At 45.7% G+C, this 17720-nt stretch overlaps 1 protein-coding gene across 3 annotated transcripts in view; it reads right to left on the minus strand.

The window, feature by feature from the left end:
- SLC37A2 (solute carrier family 37 member 2) overlaps positions 1-12485 on the minus strand; it is a 58770-nt gene extending 46285 nt beyond the window's left edge. Inside the window, exon 1 of one of the 3 annotated variants that reach the window (XM_061592883.1) lies at positions 11963-12485. In XM_061592883.1, coding sequence (XP_061448867.1) covers positions 11963-12021 — 59 coding nt within the window. In that variant the 5' untranslated portion in view covers positions 12022-12485. Of the gene's footprint in view, positions 1-768; positions 862-11962 lie in introns of those variants that run through there. The other 2 variants (XM_061592882.1, XM_061592888.1) reach the window with 2 other exon arrangements.
- Positions 12486-17720: the final 5235 nt, after the last annotated feature.

Consider the following 17720-nt stretch of genomic DNA (forward strand, 5'->3'; position numbering starts at 1 on the left):
CTTCCAAGTAAATATGCGTAATTGTGCTCTTAGATAGAAAAGGGTGTTTTGATTGATAAAATCCAGAATAGTTTCTATAGATCCACCAATGCATATGATGCTTTACAAAAAATACAGGATCCAAAGCTCATGCTCAATTTTTTCTAATCAAGTGAAAGCTCACCCTGAGCCTTTGGCAAAGGGGCAAATAGACACTGAGGCTGCAATCCTATGCACGCACTTGGGAGTAAGCTCAATTGAGCACAATGGGATTTATTTATGAGTAAATGTGCACAAGATTGCACTAAATGTAGGGATGGACTGAGCCTAACTCCATCCCTTTTCACTTTTGCTGGTGTTCAAGCATGGATCTCTATTCCATCCCATGTTGTGTGGATTTTGTGAAGAAACACATGAAAAGTTCCCATTTAAATTGTGCACATTTTGTGTGCATGTTTTATGTAAAATACACGTTTCTCAATGCTTTTTATGAATTTTCCCTGTAAAATATGCCCTCTGTACATATTGTAACATAAAATGTATTTTTGTGCATACCTTTTGCAGAAATTGCATGGCAAAATCCAGACAAAGGCATAATTTTAGTGGAAGTTGGGTTCCAATCCACAAGCAAGTTTTGGAGCATCAGATTGGGTCAGTCTTCTGCAAAAAGTGGACCAATGAAATTCCTCCATCCCTAACTGTGAGTGGAAATTTATTATTTATTTATTAGATTTATATCCTGCCCTTCTTCCCACTAGGAGCCCAGGGTGGCTAGTCAAGTCTACCTACCAGTAGGGCTGTAGCTCAGTGGCAGAGCCTGCTCTGTACGTAGAAAGTCCCAGGTTCAGTCTCTGGCATCCCCAGGTGAGTCTTGGAATGTTCTCTCCCTAAAAGCCTGTACGGCAGCTGCCAGTCAGTGTACACAATACTTGGCTAGATGGACCTATGGTCTGACTCCGTCAACAGCAGCTTCCTATATACCAAAGTAAGCCCCACTGAGTTCATTTGGGCTTAACCCCTGGTAAGTGCAGCCTAAATAAATTACTAAAGAGGTGAGATGAAAAATGAAGGCTCTAAAAGAAGACAAATTTGAGCCTCAAATGTAAAACAATATTAGACATAGTCGACAGGCCTGCTGTTGGTTCCTCTTCTGCTAACTGCAGAAGCATCAACATTTTCCCATCCATCAAAGCAAGTGAGCCACGATGAGATTAAGCATGTTTTCAGAGTCACATGGGACCAGCAGTGGAAATTAAACCATGTGAGGACAGCTCCACTCAGCCTGCTGTGAGCAGCTGAGGAAACAGACTCATTAATTCTGTCCTTAAAGGAAAGAGGGAGCTCAGCACCTCACAAGACTTAGCTTATCAACATTAAGCAAGATAACCAACAGACAGCACTCCACCCTGCAAGGGTCATGCTCAGGGAAGCTATGCAATGATCTGCACAAAGACATGCTCGCAGAATCAGGAGGAATGATTCCTCCCTGCTTGGCCGGATTCTGTAACACATACCTTCGAAGTGAAAGGAAGGACAAGGGCCATCCAATGAAGCTGAATGTTGGCAGATTCAGGGCCAACAAACAGAAGGACCTCTTCACACAGCACATGGTTAAACGGTGGAATTTGCTGCCACAAGATGCAGCGACGGCTACCAGCTTGGAGAAGGGATTTGATACATTCATGGAGGGGAAGGCTATCAATGGCTACCAGTCATAATGGCTATATAATACCTCCAGTATCAGAAGCGGCATGAACACCAGTTGCCAGGCATAAGGAGCGGGAAAGGGCTATTGCCCTCATGTCCTGCTTGTGGGCTACCCAGAAGCATCTGGCTGGCCACTGTGAGAACAAAATGCTGGACTGAACAGGCCTTTGGCCTGTTAGCTGGGCTCTTCTTACATTCACGTGAAGCCAAAACAAAACAGCATCTTCACAATCTGCTCTGTTCACAAAGACAATAGCATAACACCAGGATGGGGAATCTGAGGCCCTCCAGATGTCGTTGGACTACAATTCCTACCATCCCTGACCATTGTCTATGCTGGCTGGTGGTGATGGGTGTTGGAGTCCAACATTTGGAGGGCCACAGGCTCCTCACCTCTGGTATAACAGCACCTTGTCTAAGAAATGTATTTGGTTGTTTCAGTCCAGGCCAAGATGAAGAATCTGTTTTTCTCGAGATGTTGCTGCGCTGCATCTCCTCTCATACCTGGCGATTGGCCGGGCTGGCTAGGGCTGCAGGGAACTGGAGACTAACGATAGTGGCTATTAGGTTTGGGCTTCCCCTAATTTACACATCCACTGCACACTGCAAGCCATCTGGTTCTTAATGACGACAGACAGCTAAAGACTGCTCATTACACTTGGGTACTACAAACACCAAATCGTTGGTCTGGATGGTAACAAATGACAGCACTGGACTTCCTGCACTTTCAGAGTGGCACACTGCCGCAATGTCATCTCTCAGGAAATAATGAAATTCCTTCTATATCTTTCTTTGTTTTTGTTGTCAGTTTCACTTCTGCTTTAAGATTCAGCTGAAGTATTAGAGACACAGACTGGGAAAATCCGTCAGAGAGAGGAGAAGCAAATGCTTTAAAGAACAGAAGCATATTATTATGGTTTATTTTAAGTTATGGTTTATTTATGTATCACTTTTGGCCCAAACCAGAGAACGTAGTAGTAGTGGTTGGCACAGTGGGGCAGAGGCACTTACCTGACCTCCCAGAAACTGAGCTGCTGCTGCCTACCGGGAGGGGGAGAGGCGAGGCAGTGGTGAGGTCAGCGCAGTGCAAATGCCCTAGCCGTGCCAGTCTGATGCTCCTGCTTGATGTCTTTGTGCCATGCCGCCCTTCCCACTTCCTTGCCCCTCCTACTCATGGTAAGCAGCACCGACTCATGCACCAGGAGGTCAGGTAAGCACCTCCACCCCACCACGCCATCTGCTATTGGAACATAGTCATACAAAAGAAAGACACAATAAAAATACAATAAATGCGATTAATCAAAAAATAATATAAACTAGCACCATCAGCAAATGCCCACAATGGCATTAATGAGTTGCATTCATGCTCTCACCACAGATGCAGCTCCCCAGCATTCTGCCTCTCACTTATTAACTCATATCAACCCCACTCCCCCAGTTTCTCACCTTGGAGCCAATTAGCCCATCTAAAGCCAATCACTTATGGGTGAGTGCCCTCACCCTCAACACACCCCAAAAGAGCAACACCCCCTCTTTGGCATCGTCCCCACCAGGTGAGGCAAGGAGGAATGTTTCATGGTCAGTGTGATGTTAAAATGTCACACTAGGATATTGTTATCTTCTCAGCATCCCAGTAAACCATTATAGTAATAGTGCCACACTCAAAATGCGGCTGGAGCTCAGTGTCCCCCTACCCCAGTATGTTAGGGGTCCCATAGTTAGCATTGAACCAGCCCATTTAGGGTTTTGTTGCATTGGTGTTGGTCTACTTAGTCAGAATTTATTATAAGAAAAGCAATTACTGTACATGAATCTTACATTCCTAGGAAGCTGCTGCAGACCATCGGTTCACACAGCTCAGAACAGTACCCTGACTGGCAGCAGTTCCCCGGGTTTTCAGGCAGGGGTCTCTTTCATCCTACTCTGAAGATGCCACTGACTCAACATGGAGCCTTACCCACGCAAGCCATGTCCTCTGCTAGTGAGCTATGGCCCGTGGCCAACCAGGGCTTTTGATTTCCCCAGGCTTATCAAGTATATGCAGCTACATAGCGATCATTAGAATAAGCAAGATAAGCAGCAAAAATAGCCTGCTTCATCTCATTTGCTGAAAGCTTGGCAGAGAAAAGTACAGTACAATCTGCTTTAGGGAACATTCCTGCACATCCTTGTCATCCTACCTGTACTTTCCCCCATCCTCACCCAACTATGATGACTTTTCCATAATATTTGTTTTTGTCTTAACTGCGTGTTATACTGCTGACCTTACATAACACAGATCTGAGCAACAAGGAGGGACAGAGGGAGGATCTTGGAGCAGGGAAGGAGAACCTTTGGCCCTCCAAATGTTGCTGGACTCCAATTCCCATCATCCCTGGCCATTGGCCATCCTGGCTAGGACTGATGGGAGTGGGAGTCTCACAACATCTGGAGGTCCATAGGTTCTCCATCCCTGCATTGGATGGAGCCTTCCTTGGAAAGGGACTCCTTCCAAACACTCAGAGGCTATCAATAAATTGCTTGGGATTAAAGCCGTGCAATATGTCTGTGGATGTTTAACTCAGGGGCATCACAGTCAGAGCTAGTGACATGGAAACAGCTCTTCTGCTTTTGAAATGTACAATCCTTTAAAGTCCATGAGCTCATTTCCATATCAAAATAATGATATCCCTCCCCTCCAACATAATCTGCAAAATGTAACGGTGCAGAGCCACATGGAGAACATCAACTTCTTCTGCTTCTTCTTGACTGTTAACCCACCAAAAACCCTGCTTCAGTAAGAACACTGAAATATCATAAAGTTATGGATTGAATCTATCCATATGTGCCATATTCCTTTCACAGAGATACACCTGTGATGAAGCAAGGCAACATCAGCTGTAAGTGGGAAAGGCTTCCTCAAACACTGAGTTGCAGATAGAGATGGGGGAGAAATTCAACTCAGTTCGCATTTAAAGAGGAATCTACTTAATTCATACTTTCCAGAACAATATGTGAACAGATACACAGCCATCCTTCTAAATTTGCAATTCTATGAATTTGACAATGAATTTTGCAATAGTGATGTTTACAAAAATGCATATATTAGGGGAAAGTATGCATAAAAATGAGTATGTTAGTGAAAATAATATAAAATGCATTAAATCAGCCGAAACTGCTTGCAAAAAATATGTATATTTGTTAAAATTGCATGCCAGAATGTGTTTATTCACACAAAAATGCTGAAGATTTTTCATGAGGATTTTTTTAAAAGTTCTCAAATTACTGCAGAAATGTGGAGAACTGAATTTCACATTGGAAAAACTGAGAGAACCGAAATTGACATATCTTTCCATCCCTAATTGGAGATCTAATGATGGACTAACCTCAACATTGCATCTGGTTTAGACCCAGAGCTTTTAGGTGCTTGTGTGAACAGGTATCCTATACCTTTAAGAAGTGTGGAGCAGATGGAATGTCAGTAGGTGCCTTCTAAAGACATCCCTGAGTGACAGATTGTGCCTATCAAAAAACACAAAACAAAACCTCTCCTCTGCACAGCCTGCCCTCCTTTGCATCCACTTGTCTTATAGATAATTAGGCTCAAATTGGTGAATGGGCCTTTGAAGAACCAGACTAACTGCCTCACACAAGAGGCTTGCCTTCCCCTAATTAGGTCAATGGGTTAATTGGGAGGTGCAGGTGTGTCTGTTCTGCATGGAGCCACAGCCCAGGATAATGAAGAAGGTCTAGACCCGGGGTGGCCACTCCGTGGCTCTCCAGATGCTGCTCAACAACATCTCCCATCAGTCTCAGCCAACACACCTCATGGTCAGGGATGATGGGAGCTGTAGTCCAGCAGCATCTGGAGATCCATGGAGTAGCCACTCCTGGTCCAGACCAGCCTTTCCCAACTAGTGGGCCACCAGATGTTGTTGGACCGCAATTCCCATCTTTCCTGACTATTGGCAATGCTGGCTGAGGCTGATGGGAGTTGTAGTCCAACAACATCTGGTGGCCCACTAGTTGAGAAAGGCTGGTCTAGACTGGGACAAAAGCAAAGACAGATTGCTTCAGTTGGTCATACATAATTAACTGAAGATGAATAGATCCAGGGTAGGAGGCTAAATGGATTGATCTGACTGCACTCTTATGCTGCCTTTCTGCCCAGGCACTCTAGATTGTTTAGGATACTTAAACAAATAAATGACATAGAACACTGTTCTTTAACCTTGGGTCCCCAGATGTTGTTGGACTACAACTCCCATCATCCCAAGACAGCATGGTCAATGGTCAGGGATGGTGGGAGCTGAAGGCCATCAACCTATGGGGACTCAAGGTTAAAAAACAGTGGTTTAGAACGCAAGAAACATGACACAGATGGTTAGATTTAATCCATAACTTTATGACCTTTCCATCTTCTTACTGAAGCTGAGTTCTTGATGGGCTACAACAAAGAAGAATATGTGGCTGATGGGGGTTGCAGTCCAAAACACCTGGAGGCACCAGGTTGGTAAAGGCTGCTGTATTAGGGTTGCCAGGTTCAATCCCTGAGACAGATCCTGTATCTTTAGGAGAAGAGAAAGTCAGCCAAGTGCAGGTATTCTGGCAACCCTGTAATGGGAAAAACCACAAGGTGGAATTCTCCCTCCCCCCTGCACAACTCTTAAAGATACAAAAGACCTCTTGGTTGCCAGGCCTGGCCTCCAAGAGGTCTTTTGTATCTTTAAAAGTTGTGCAGCGGGGAAGGAAGAATTCCACCTTGTAGGTTAGACTGATTGGCCCAAGGTCTGTCAGTTAGTTCTGTGGCCTAATCCAGCGCTCTGATGACTACACTACACTGTTTAATGGTACACCTTGTTAAGTGTGCAGAGCACTTTAGCACCATTTAATTATAATAACTGTGCTACTTAACTTGGTATGAAGGCATCTTTTGTGTCCGTGACCTTTCTTAAGGCATGTCTCCACTCTTCTCTATGCTCACTGTACTCAAGACGCATGAGGCCTACCTCTCTAGGGTTTGGTGAAAGCCAGTGAAAGTGTTTTGGTCCTAAATTCAGAACAGACCAAAAAAACCTGCATGCGATAGGGACATAAGAAGCTCCCTTATACTGAGTCAGATCACTGGTCCATCCAACTCAGTATTGTCTACACTGACTGGCAGCGCCTCTCCAGGATTTCAGACAGGGAGTCTCTCCCAGCCCTACCTGGAAAGCTCTACTTAGGGTTTGTTCACACTATCAGAGAAAATGGTAATAGTCTCTAGCACAGCTGACTTTGGCAAATTAATGGAGGAATTTCAGTGGCTCAACGCTATGATAAGCAGGAGTGGAACCTCTGTGTTCAGAGGCAGTGCACCTTTTGCGTGTCAGGTCCCTGGTACAAATCAAGGTGGCATATATGGTTCTCTCCACTCCCCATTTTATCTTCACAACAGCCCTATGAAGGAGGTTAGGCTGAGAGATGGTGCCTGGCCCAAGGTCACCCCGTGAGCTTCATGGCTGAGTGGGGATTTGAACCCTAGTCTCTTAGGTCTTAGTCCAATACTCTAAACGCTATGCTATGCTGGCTCTCCAAATTTCACTGGGGATGTGTTCAGATTTCTTTATGTAGTTAATTCAACTCCTGCTCCGCCTCCTCTCAAACGTTTGGAGCAGAGTAATAGTTAAAAATAAAGCCAAAACATCCAATTAAATTAGTTACTCCACACCCACAAGACCTGGGTCAAGCAAGAAAGAGAAGTAGAGCTGGGTGTGGTCAACAAGCTGGTGATATTAAAGTCAGGTCGGATATTGGCTGAGGGCCTCCAGTGCTTAGAAGGGCCCTTATCAGGCTGAACCAGCCATGCTGCCACTCACTGCACTCCCCGCCAGGTCCCTAGATGCTTTTCAGTGGAGGGCAACATTGCCCCTTTTGAGCAGGAGCCCAGCTCACTTCCCACCTATGATGTCCACCAGCCATTTTAAACTACCCAAAATGTAGTGCCTCAACCCATACATCTATGACATGTATTTATTTCAGAGATCTATGGGCCCGGGAACTGCATTTTGGGAAACTTAAGATGGCAAGCAGCCGCCATAGTCAGGAGCTGAGCTTAGCTCCCATTTGCAAGTGCCACCGCCTATCCACCATTGAATTGTGTCTGCTGGCCCAACGGAGGGGAGTAAGTGGTCCCACTGCCAAAACAGCATCAGGAGAGAAATCATGTGGTGGCCACTTCAATAGCTGCCCAACCTGTGCACCTTTCTTTCTGCAGATGTAGCCTTGTTGCCTGATTTTACTTCCTTGCTGTCTCTTATTTTCTCAGCCAAGTGTTTCTCTTTCAATGGCACTAGTAGATGCTGCTAATTTCCTGATACAAATAAGCTAACAAGGAGACTGCTAGAATCAATGACAAGTATAGGTCTAGATCAGGATAAGATGGCCACTTACACTGCCAAAAAAGAGGACACAAGATTTCCATAAAAATCTGCATATGCTACTTTGATTGCATAAATGCAAATCTAGATCCAAATTCTGTAATTTAAATAGAAATGCAATACATCTCATCATAGTTGGGGAGGTTATGACCAGCTGATCAGTGTGCCTGCTCAGTCTGCTCTCCAAGTGCTGACTTTTGATGCGCACTTTCAGGGGCCCTCCTTCTCTCCTTTCTTGGGGTCCTTTATTGTTAGACCAGATTAGGACCTTGCATAGTAGTTAGAGTGTTGGACTATGACCTGGGAGACCAGGGTTCAAATCCCCACACAGCCATGAAGCTCACTGGGTGACCTTGGGCCAGTCACAGCCCCTCAGCCTCAGAGGGAGGCAATGGTACCACGAAAACCCTATTCATAGGGTCACCATAACTCAGAATCAACTTGAAGGCAGTCCATTTACATTTTTAACCCTTCAAATAGAGGACACCCTCAGTTAAAGGACTGTCCTCTGTAAAGTAGGACACACAGCCACTCTACCTGGGGGATAGCATTCCAAACAAGTACAAAACACAGCTTGGCCTCTTGCAGGTTAATATATGAACAAATCCCATGGAAGAAGATTGTCTGAGATGGTACAAAAGTTTGATCTGGGTTTTTAAATCTGCAATGGCTCGTTCACAAATGCAAGTTTGTTACATCGATCCTGCAGACGTCAGGGGATGAATATGTATGTGTAAATTAGCAGTAAATTAGTTACAAAAATTAGATGCAAAGACCTTGGCTGATCCCAGACTGCTCTCTCTGCGTCTATTCATTACAAACTAAATCTCTTTATTGTAAAAAACTACAGTGTGGAAAGATAAACCAATTACTATACAATGTCACATAACATTGTGGGGGTGGGGGTGGAAGACTTCTATGTTGCAAACACACATCACAGAGTCATGTATGTCACACAGTACAGCAATTCAGCCTTGAAAGATAAATGTAGGTTCTGCAAGGAACCACTGCAATTGCTTGCAAAGAGAGGCAACATTATCCCTGCGGCTTGGAGTAATTAAACTGAGCTTTAGATAGCTTCCTAAAGATGACGTGATATCTTGTTCAGATTAAATGAAGCCAGATAAAGCCAATAGTGTCTTCCCTTCCACAACACTCAAGCTTGAATGCATTTGCCTTCCAACACCTTCATGAGCGAGATAAAACTTCGCTGACCCAAGTATAGTGGGCAAAGTTTATTTTGTAATCAGCTCTATTGCTTGCCCGTTTGTTTCTGGCCACAATTTAAAGTGGTGGTGGTTACCTTTCAAGCCTTAAACCATCGGTGGGGAACCTGTGGCCACCCGAGCGCTGAGGGACTCTTAACTCTCATTGGCTCCAATCAACATGATCAATGGTCAGGGATGGTCACTGGTTCCCCAGTCCCGCCCTGAGTATTTGAAGGATTGCTTGCACCTATATAAATCTGTATGAATGCCAAGACTGGGCTCTGAGATCCTGCTTGTGGGCTTGACATAAGTAAGTATTAGATTGTTGGCACAAGAGAAAAGGGCTTTTTAATGTGATGGCCCTATGCATATGGAACTTCCTTCTTAGACCAGACTGGGGAGATTTGGCTCTGAGTCCAGTACCTTGGCCATTTAGCCACAGACTACCAGATATTTGGGTATTTTGCCTAAAGGCTCCAGGACAAGGAGTCTCTTGTCTTTGGAATCCTTGGCAGGTCTTTTCCTGGTACTTTGGGTTTCCCCTTGGCTCAGAGTGGGTGACCAGGATTAAGGGATGGTGGCAGTCTACCTACTTTGCAGGGTTGTTGTTGGTTTACTCAGCCCTGATAAGGGAGGCACGTGTTGTGCCTGGCCAGGATCAATTGCCCTAGGTTTGGGAACTGAGTCCTGGGACTGAACTGGCAGCAGTTCATGACACACATAACCCTGAAAGCACACCCGCTCAGCTCTTCCCATGGTTCATTAGGGCACATGGAGCACTGCCCCACCAACCTCAGTCTGCCCTCAGCCAACCACCACCACCTGGCTGCCTTCTTACTTACAATCAGTCAGGGGTGGTGGCTCTGCCTGTCATTGGCTTTGGCTCCACCGACTGTTTGTCTCCCTGCCTTTCACTCTACCCATCCCAATGGGCAACAGCCACCACTGCTCCTTGGTGGACCATGTGCATCCCTGCACAGAAAGTGCTGTTAAGAACATAGGAAGCTGCCCTGCACCAGGTCAAAGACTATTTGCCCATCTAAACCAGTATTGTCTACTTTGATTGGCAGTGGCTCTCCAAGGTTTTGGGCAGAGAAGACTTTTCCCCATCACCTGTTACCCTATCCTTTTAACTGCAGATGCCAGAGATTTAATTAAGTACCTTCTCTGTACAAATCATGGGATCTACCACTGAGCTATGGGCTCTGTCCAAGGACAAGAAGTACTGTCAAGGCATTGGGTGTACATTTCAATGGTACTATGTTGTTGACTATCAAGAACTGGGGCACCCTGAGACTATGGATCTCTAATTAATAAATAAATAGATCTAGAGTTATTGGCAGATCCTAAGGCTCTTGTATGAACCAGCCCCAATATTTCAGGTCAGTCCTTTTCTAACTCAGCCCGTCTGTTCACCCCTTATGGATACCAGAGGGTGGAACAGGCGTGGGGAAACTTTGGCCTTCCAGATGTTGCCAAACTACAACTCCCATCAACCCCAGCAAGCATGGTCAATGGCCAAGGATGATGGGACTTGTAGTGCAGCAACATCTGGAGGGCCAAAGGTCCCCCCCACCTCAGGTTGAACAACTACATATATTCTCCCTCTGCTCACAAGTAATTTACGTCTATGTCCCACTTCTCCAGGGAGATCAAGGCAAGCACACAGTGTTCCTCTCCCCAATAATTTTATCCTCGCAATAATCCTCTGAGGTATGTGAGACTGAAAGTGACCAACCCAAGGTCACCCAGTAAGCTTTGAAATTCGCATTTATTGGAATTTTGGGAATGCAGTTTGCCAACTAAACAATATTTACAAAAATGTATATATTAGGGGACTGTCTGCATAAAAATAAATACATGAATGAAAATAACATGCAAAAGGGCATGAAATGATGATAAATGGCTTGCAAAACTTGCCTACAAAAATGTGTTTATTTGGAGAAATTCTCACTAAACTGGTGGAGAATTTTCATGAGGATTTTTTTTTAAAAAAAATCGCTGATCGTTGCAGAACTGTAGAGAACTGAATTTAACATTGGTACAATGAGAAACTGAGCGAACCGAAACAGACAAATCTTTCCATCCCTCCTCACCTGCCTGGCTATTGCCCGCCCTCTCTGGCTCTCGGGGGCTTCAGGCAAGTCTTTCCCCGCCCTACCTGGAGAAGCCGGGGATTGAACCTGCGTCCTTCGGCAGGCCAAGCACGTGCCCTGTGCGCTGAGCTCCAGCCAGGCAGAAACCTCTCTCTGCAGCATCTGTAGGCGCAGATGGGCTTTGTCGCTCTGAGTCAGCACGCTCTTTGTTTCAGTAAGAGTTTTTTTTTTAAGCGCAACAAAAAAAAAACCTGAATCAGGACTAAGCTATGGCTGGAATACAATCAAAGTAGCGACACAGAACTGCCACGTTTCGCCCCACTTCCCCCCCCCCCCGTTCACAGCCTAACTCTCGATCTTTCCATCGTGGAAGGGGGCATCCCCATTGCTAACAGCCTTCTCTTGCCCCCGAATCGCTGCACCAATTGGGGGCGGGTCAAAGGAAGCGCCGGCCGAGGACTGCTCCAAACGCAGACCAGACGAGCCTCATCGTCTGCCAAAGGCGTCGAGGGCGCCGCTGGCAGCCACCCCGCGTTCCTCCCGGCGCTGCGAGGGCCCGATCGTCCTTCCTTACCAGCTGTCCCTGGAGAAAGAGCGGAAAAATCGGATCCCGGGAGCGGGGACACCTTTCATGGTGGCCGGCCTGGGCAGGAGCGCGCAGCGCGGCGGCGGACACGAAGCAGGACCCGGGCGAGGCAGGCGCGATCGCGGCTCTCCGAGCGAGGGGCGCCGCTCCGAGGAGGCGGAGGCCGGGCGTCTGCTTCGTGCCGGCGACTGGGATGATGGCGGAAGCTGGCGCTACTCCGGGCCGGGCGCCGACTGGCATTTAAATGCCCCGCTGGTGCCCAGCCGTTGGGCACATGATGCCGGTGATTCAAGCAGCCTCCCCACCCCGGCGCGGGCAGGGCTAAGGCCGAGGTGGAAATGCCCGCCCCGGCCGCCCCTCCCAGCGGCGCTGGCGGCTCGGAATCACATGCTGCGAGCTGAGGCCCGGAGCCCGCGCAGGGCAGTAACGTCCTCCGGGATTTGCAGTCAGATTGCCACGGTGGGCAGATTTTTCTTCTTCTTCCGCGAACCAGCGGGCCGTCGCATCTCCTGCCTGTTGGGGTTGTTCTCCTCTGAGCGTCGGAAGTCAACAAAGGAAACATCCTTGGAAGCCGCCTTATACCACCTCGTCCAATTTGTGAATCCGGCCCAATATTGGCTGCAGCGGCTCAGGCGGAGAGGAGTCTGCCCCATCATTTCCAAACAGTAGTTGAGTGGCAAACAGAGAAGTGCAGGATCCCTTCATGACAGCCACAGTCACACCCCTTTCAGCCTTCTAAAATAATAGAATAATCTGGCCAGGTTTCAGTATTGTTTTCTGCTTCTCCATCCTTGTTAATCTCTTCTCCCACAATAGATGTCCCTAGGAGCCAATCAGCATGAAAGGGGAGAGTGTTAGCTACTGAAAAGAGTCTTCTCAGTAGCTGACTCACCTCCTTTCTACTCTGATTGGCTCCAATCAGAAGGAAAGGCCAAAAAGGCATGTTAGAAGACTCTTTTCAGTGGTCAACACACTCCTTTTTCATGCTGGTTAGCTCATAGGATGCTGGAGACATAGGGACCCTGCTGGGACCTGGCTCCCAAATAAGTAAGGGGTCTAAGACCCTCTGAGACCCTGGACAACTACACTCCTGTTTCCAAACAGGGGTCCTTTTAACAAGAGATGCCAGGGACCTGAGACTTCCCTTGCAAACCAGGTGCTCTTCCACTGAGCAGTGGCCCCCTTTGCAAATGAGAAATTTGAGGGCACCTTAAAGACTTCAGAACATAAAAAGAGCCCTGGTGGACCAGACCTGAGGCCTTAAGTCAACATCCATTCACAGTAGCTAACCAGATGTCAATGGGAAGCCCCCAAACAGAACAGCACTCTCCCCCGCTTCTCATTCCCAGCATCTGGTATTCAAAGGCATACTGCCTCATAGCCACTGTGGCTAGTAGCCATTGATAGCCTTGTCCAGCATGAATTTGTCTAAGCCAGTGGTTCCCAAACTCCCCTCCACTCACTGGACCACTTGAACATTGTTGAGGGTCTTGGCGAATCACTTAATGATTTTTCAGCCTGTTGTAGCCATTGTGATGCGCTGTGCTAGATCCAGATTATTTTTAATTGTATTTTCGTTGCTTCTTTCATTTCTGATATTTTATTGTATTACAGTTTGACTTCCATAGAATTCTTCACAGAAGTGTTCTTCACAGACATGTTGCAGACCACCTGAATCAAGCTTGCAGACCACTACTGGTCCACAGACCACAGTTCGGAAGCCATCCAAGGCAGTGGTCATCGCTGCATCTTGTGGGAGTGAATTCCATAGTTTATTTGTGTGAAGAAGTACTTTTTTTTGTCTGCCTCAACAAAAGAACAGGAGCTGCATTAACAGAAGTATGGTTTCCATATCACATGAAGTGCTAGTTCCCCTCTGTTCAGCTCTGGTTAGGCCTCATCTTGAGCACTGCATCCAGTTCTGGACCCCGCACTTTAAAAAGGATGCAGACAAACTGGGACAGGTCCAGAGGAGGGCAACAAGGATGATCAGGGAACTGGAAAGAAAGCTCTGTGAGGAGAGACTGAAAGAAGTGGTCATGTTTACTGTTGGGATATGATAACATTCCTCAAGTGCTTGAAAGGTTGTCACACACAGGAGGGCCAGGATCTCTTCTCAATCATCCCACACTGCAGGACACAGAGTAATGGGCTCAAGTTACAGGAAGCCAGATTTCAACTGAACATCAGGAAAAAACTTCCTAGCCCTTAGAGCAGTACAGCAATGGAACCAATGACCTAGGGAGAGGGTAGGTTCTCCAACACTGGAGACATTCAAGAGGCAGCTGGGCAGCTACCTGTCAGGTATGCTTTAACTTGGATTCCTGCGTTGAGCAGGGGGTTGGAGTCGATGGCCTTATAGGCCCCTTCCAACTCTACTATTCAGATTCATTGGATGTTCCTGAGTTCTAGTGTTATGAGAGAAGGAAGACAACTCGTCTCTACTCACTTTCTTCATACCATAAATAATTTTATATGCCTATTTCATATCTTCCCTTACTCACTTTTTTTCTAAACTGAAATGCCTCATCTGTTGTGACCATTCTTCATAGGGGGTTGCTCCATCTCCTTGATCATTTTGGTTGCCCTTTTCTGAACCTTTTCCAGCTGTACAATATCCTTTTGAGGTGAAGTGACCAGAACTATACACAGTATTCCAAGTGCGGTTGCACACACCATATATTTGTATAACGGTATTGTGATATATTATTTTCACTCCCCTATCAATCCCTAACATGGAATCCACCTTTTTCACAGCCGCTGGACACTGGCTCAACATTTTTATTGAGCTATTCACTATTGAGCCCAATATCGCTTTCTTGGTCAGTTATCATCAGGATTTGCTTGCACTTAACTGTATCATTTTAATGCCCATTCACCCAGTTTGAAGAGATTCTTTTGGAGTTCCCCACAATACCTTTTTGTATGACCTTGAACACTTTGGAGTCATTAATAAACCTGGCAACCTCACTGCTCACTCCTAACTCCAGATCATTCATAAACAAAAAGCACAGGTCTCAGTACAGAACAGTACAGCTACTTGGAGCCAGTAATGTAGTGGCAAATTCAGAAGTGCAGGGCCCTTTCATGATAGTCACAGCCACATACCCTCCCCCTTTTTTCTTTTGCTGCTTGGTTGAGAATGAGATCCTTGTTCATGCCTTCACCCACTACAACAGAAATCCCTAGGAGCCGTTCAGCATTAAAGGGGAGAGTGTTAGCTACTGAGAAGAGTCTTCTCAGTGGCTGACTCACCTCCTTTCACTCTGATTGGCTCCATTCAGCAGGAAAGGACAAGGAAGCATGTTAGAAGTCTCTTCTCTTTCTCTGGCTAACAGAATCCTTTCATGCTGATTGGCTCATAAGATGCTGGAGACATTGGGACCCTGCTCCCAAAACAATAAGGGGTGTAAGACACCCCCCTCCGAGACCCTGGACAACTACACCCGTGCTTGGAGCCCCACTTGTTGCATCCTCCCTTGTGAGAACTGTTCATTTATTCCCACTCATCCCTTCCAATTTTGTCCCCAGGCAATCACTTAGGGCTGATTCACACAGGAGGTGAACTTCAGATTAAAGACACACCTTTTGCCTTTGTGATAGATTTGCAAGATTCACACTACCTTCTAGTCCACTGTTTTCCATTCACATTTAGTATCGCTGTTTCCTTGTGGTCCTGCCCCCAAATTCACATGTTTACTCCCTCCAGAGTATTGCCAATGGAGGAGGTTTTCCCCCCCATTCTTTCTTGTCAATTGCACACTGAAGCTGGGAGAGCTTGGGGGTGCAACTGACACAAAAAAAATTTTCTGTCAGTTTCATTTCCTCCTGACATATTTATAGCAAAACCCCTTTTTAATTAAGTAACGAAATGCATTTTTTAGTGGAAGAGTGTGTTTGCACGCGCCTTTGTCATAATAGTAATTGGGCGATACAATGATATTGGGGGGTTCCATTGACCATCATGCAGGAGACTGTTAAATAACACACACAAACACACTCATGATGTGGTCGGAAGAAGAGACTATGAAAGTTAAGACTTTTCTCTACAATATTTTCTTTCCCTCGTTGTGGCTGGTTTTGGTTGTCTGCTGTTTTATGGTGATCACTTTTTCATGAGTCATGGGTGTGTATGTGGGGGTTACTTTTGGGCTTTAATGTGTCATCATTTTTAGGTAACCTTTAGTGTATGGTTCTAATGTTGACTTGTTCATTAAGTAAGACAGCTTGAGACATTCCGGTATAAGGTGATAAATGAATAAGAGAATGATAATCTCTCCACTGTCAGAGTAGGCCTCTAAATACCAGTTGCTGGAAACTGCAGGAGAGAAAAGTGCTGTTCTGCAATCTGCATAACGCATAAATAAAAAGGTAAAGGTGTCCCCGCACTTATAGTGCGAGTTGTTTCCAACTCTTAGGGTGACATCTTGCGACGTTTACTAGGCACACTGTATATATGGGGTGGGATTGCCAGTTCCATCCCTGGCCTTTCTTTACCCCCCAGCATATGCCGGGTACTCGTTTTACCGACCACGGATGGATGGAAGGCTGAGTGGACCTTGACCCCTTTTACAGGAGATTCGACTTCCTCCTTCTGATGGAATCAAACTCCGGCTGTGAGCAGAGCTTCGGCTGTGTTATCGCCGCTTACCACTCTGCGCCGTGGAGGGTCTTTAACGCATAATTATCAACTGATAATTCCCTTTAATAAGCAAATTCAACCCATGGAAACAGAACCTTCAGTAGGTTGTATCTTACTAACTTCTACTTAGCCCACACCTACACCTCACATTTAAAGCACCATTATACCACTTTAACAGTCGTGGCTTCCACCAAAGAATCCTGGGAACTGTAGCTTATTAAGGATGATGAGACCTCTATTGTCCTCACAGAACTACAATTCCCAGAGAGGCTTAACAATCAATCCCTCTTCCCAGGAGACTCTGGGAGTTGTAGCTCTGTGAGAGGTACAGAGGTCTGCTATCAACTCTCGGCATCCTTTCTTTAGGGGAAGCCATGACTGTTAAAATGTTATAATAGTGTTTAAAATGTATGGTGGCCTTACAGTAGACCCATGGAAATAAATGAACCTAAGTTAGCCATGTCTGTTAATTTTAGTGGGTCTACTCACAACAACCCACTATTGTAAGATATCATAATTATTGGGTATATATCCAAAGGAATTTTCATTTAGTCTCATCTCTTGTATACAATGATATCACAAAAGATTATTATTATTTGTTGGCCTTATCTTTTTCTTTATAACGATAAACATGACTTAAAAAATATCCCAATACTTCTTTGTTCCAGACCAAGAGATCCATAATATCTCATCCAAGTACATGCCCCCCCAAAATGAATGCCTACATAGCTACTCTATATGCAAGCTTCGGAGATATCCATGCGGGCACCACCAACTCTGAACACTTTTTGAAAATAATTTCTTATGTATTCTAAATTTTCCATTATTTATATACTTAATACACACGAGATGGTATCCAATGCTAGAGGAGACCCATTGAAATTAATGGACATGGTGAACTTAGGTCCATTGATTTCAATGGGTCTACTCTGAGTAGGACTTAGTTAAATGCAAACCTTGCTGTTCTAGTGTCCTAACATCTTCTCTGATACACAAATAGGCATTCCATTTCAATCTTGATACGTTATCTGGAGATAAAATGGGTGCTCTCCATTCTGTTCTTGATAAGCTATCTGCAAATATTTGTCCTGTTCTGCAGGTAGG

Source organism: Rhineura floridana, chromosome 12 (assembly GCF_030035675.1).
Source record: "Rhineura floridana isolate rRhiFlo1 chromosome 12, rRhiFlo1.hap2, whole genome shotgun sequence".
In the NCBI taxonomy this organism is placed as follows: domain Eukaryota; kingdom Metazoa; phylum Chordata; class Lepidosauria; order Squamata; family Rhineuridae; genus Rhineura; species Rhineura floridana.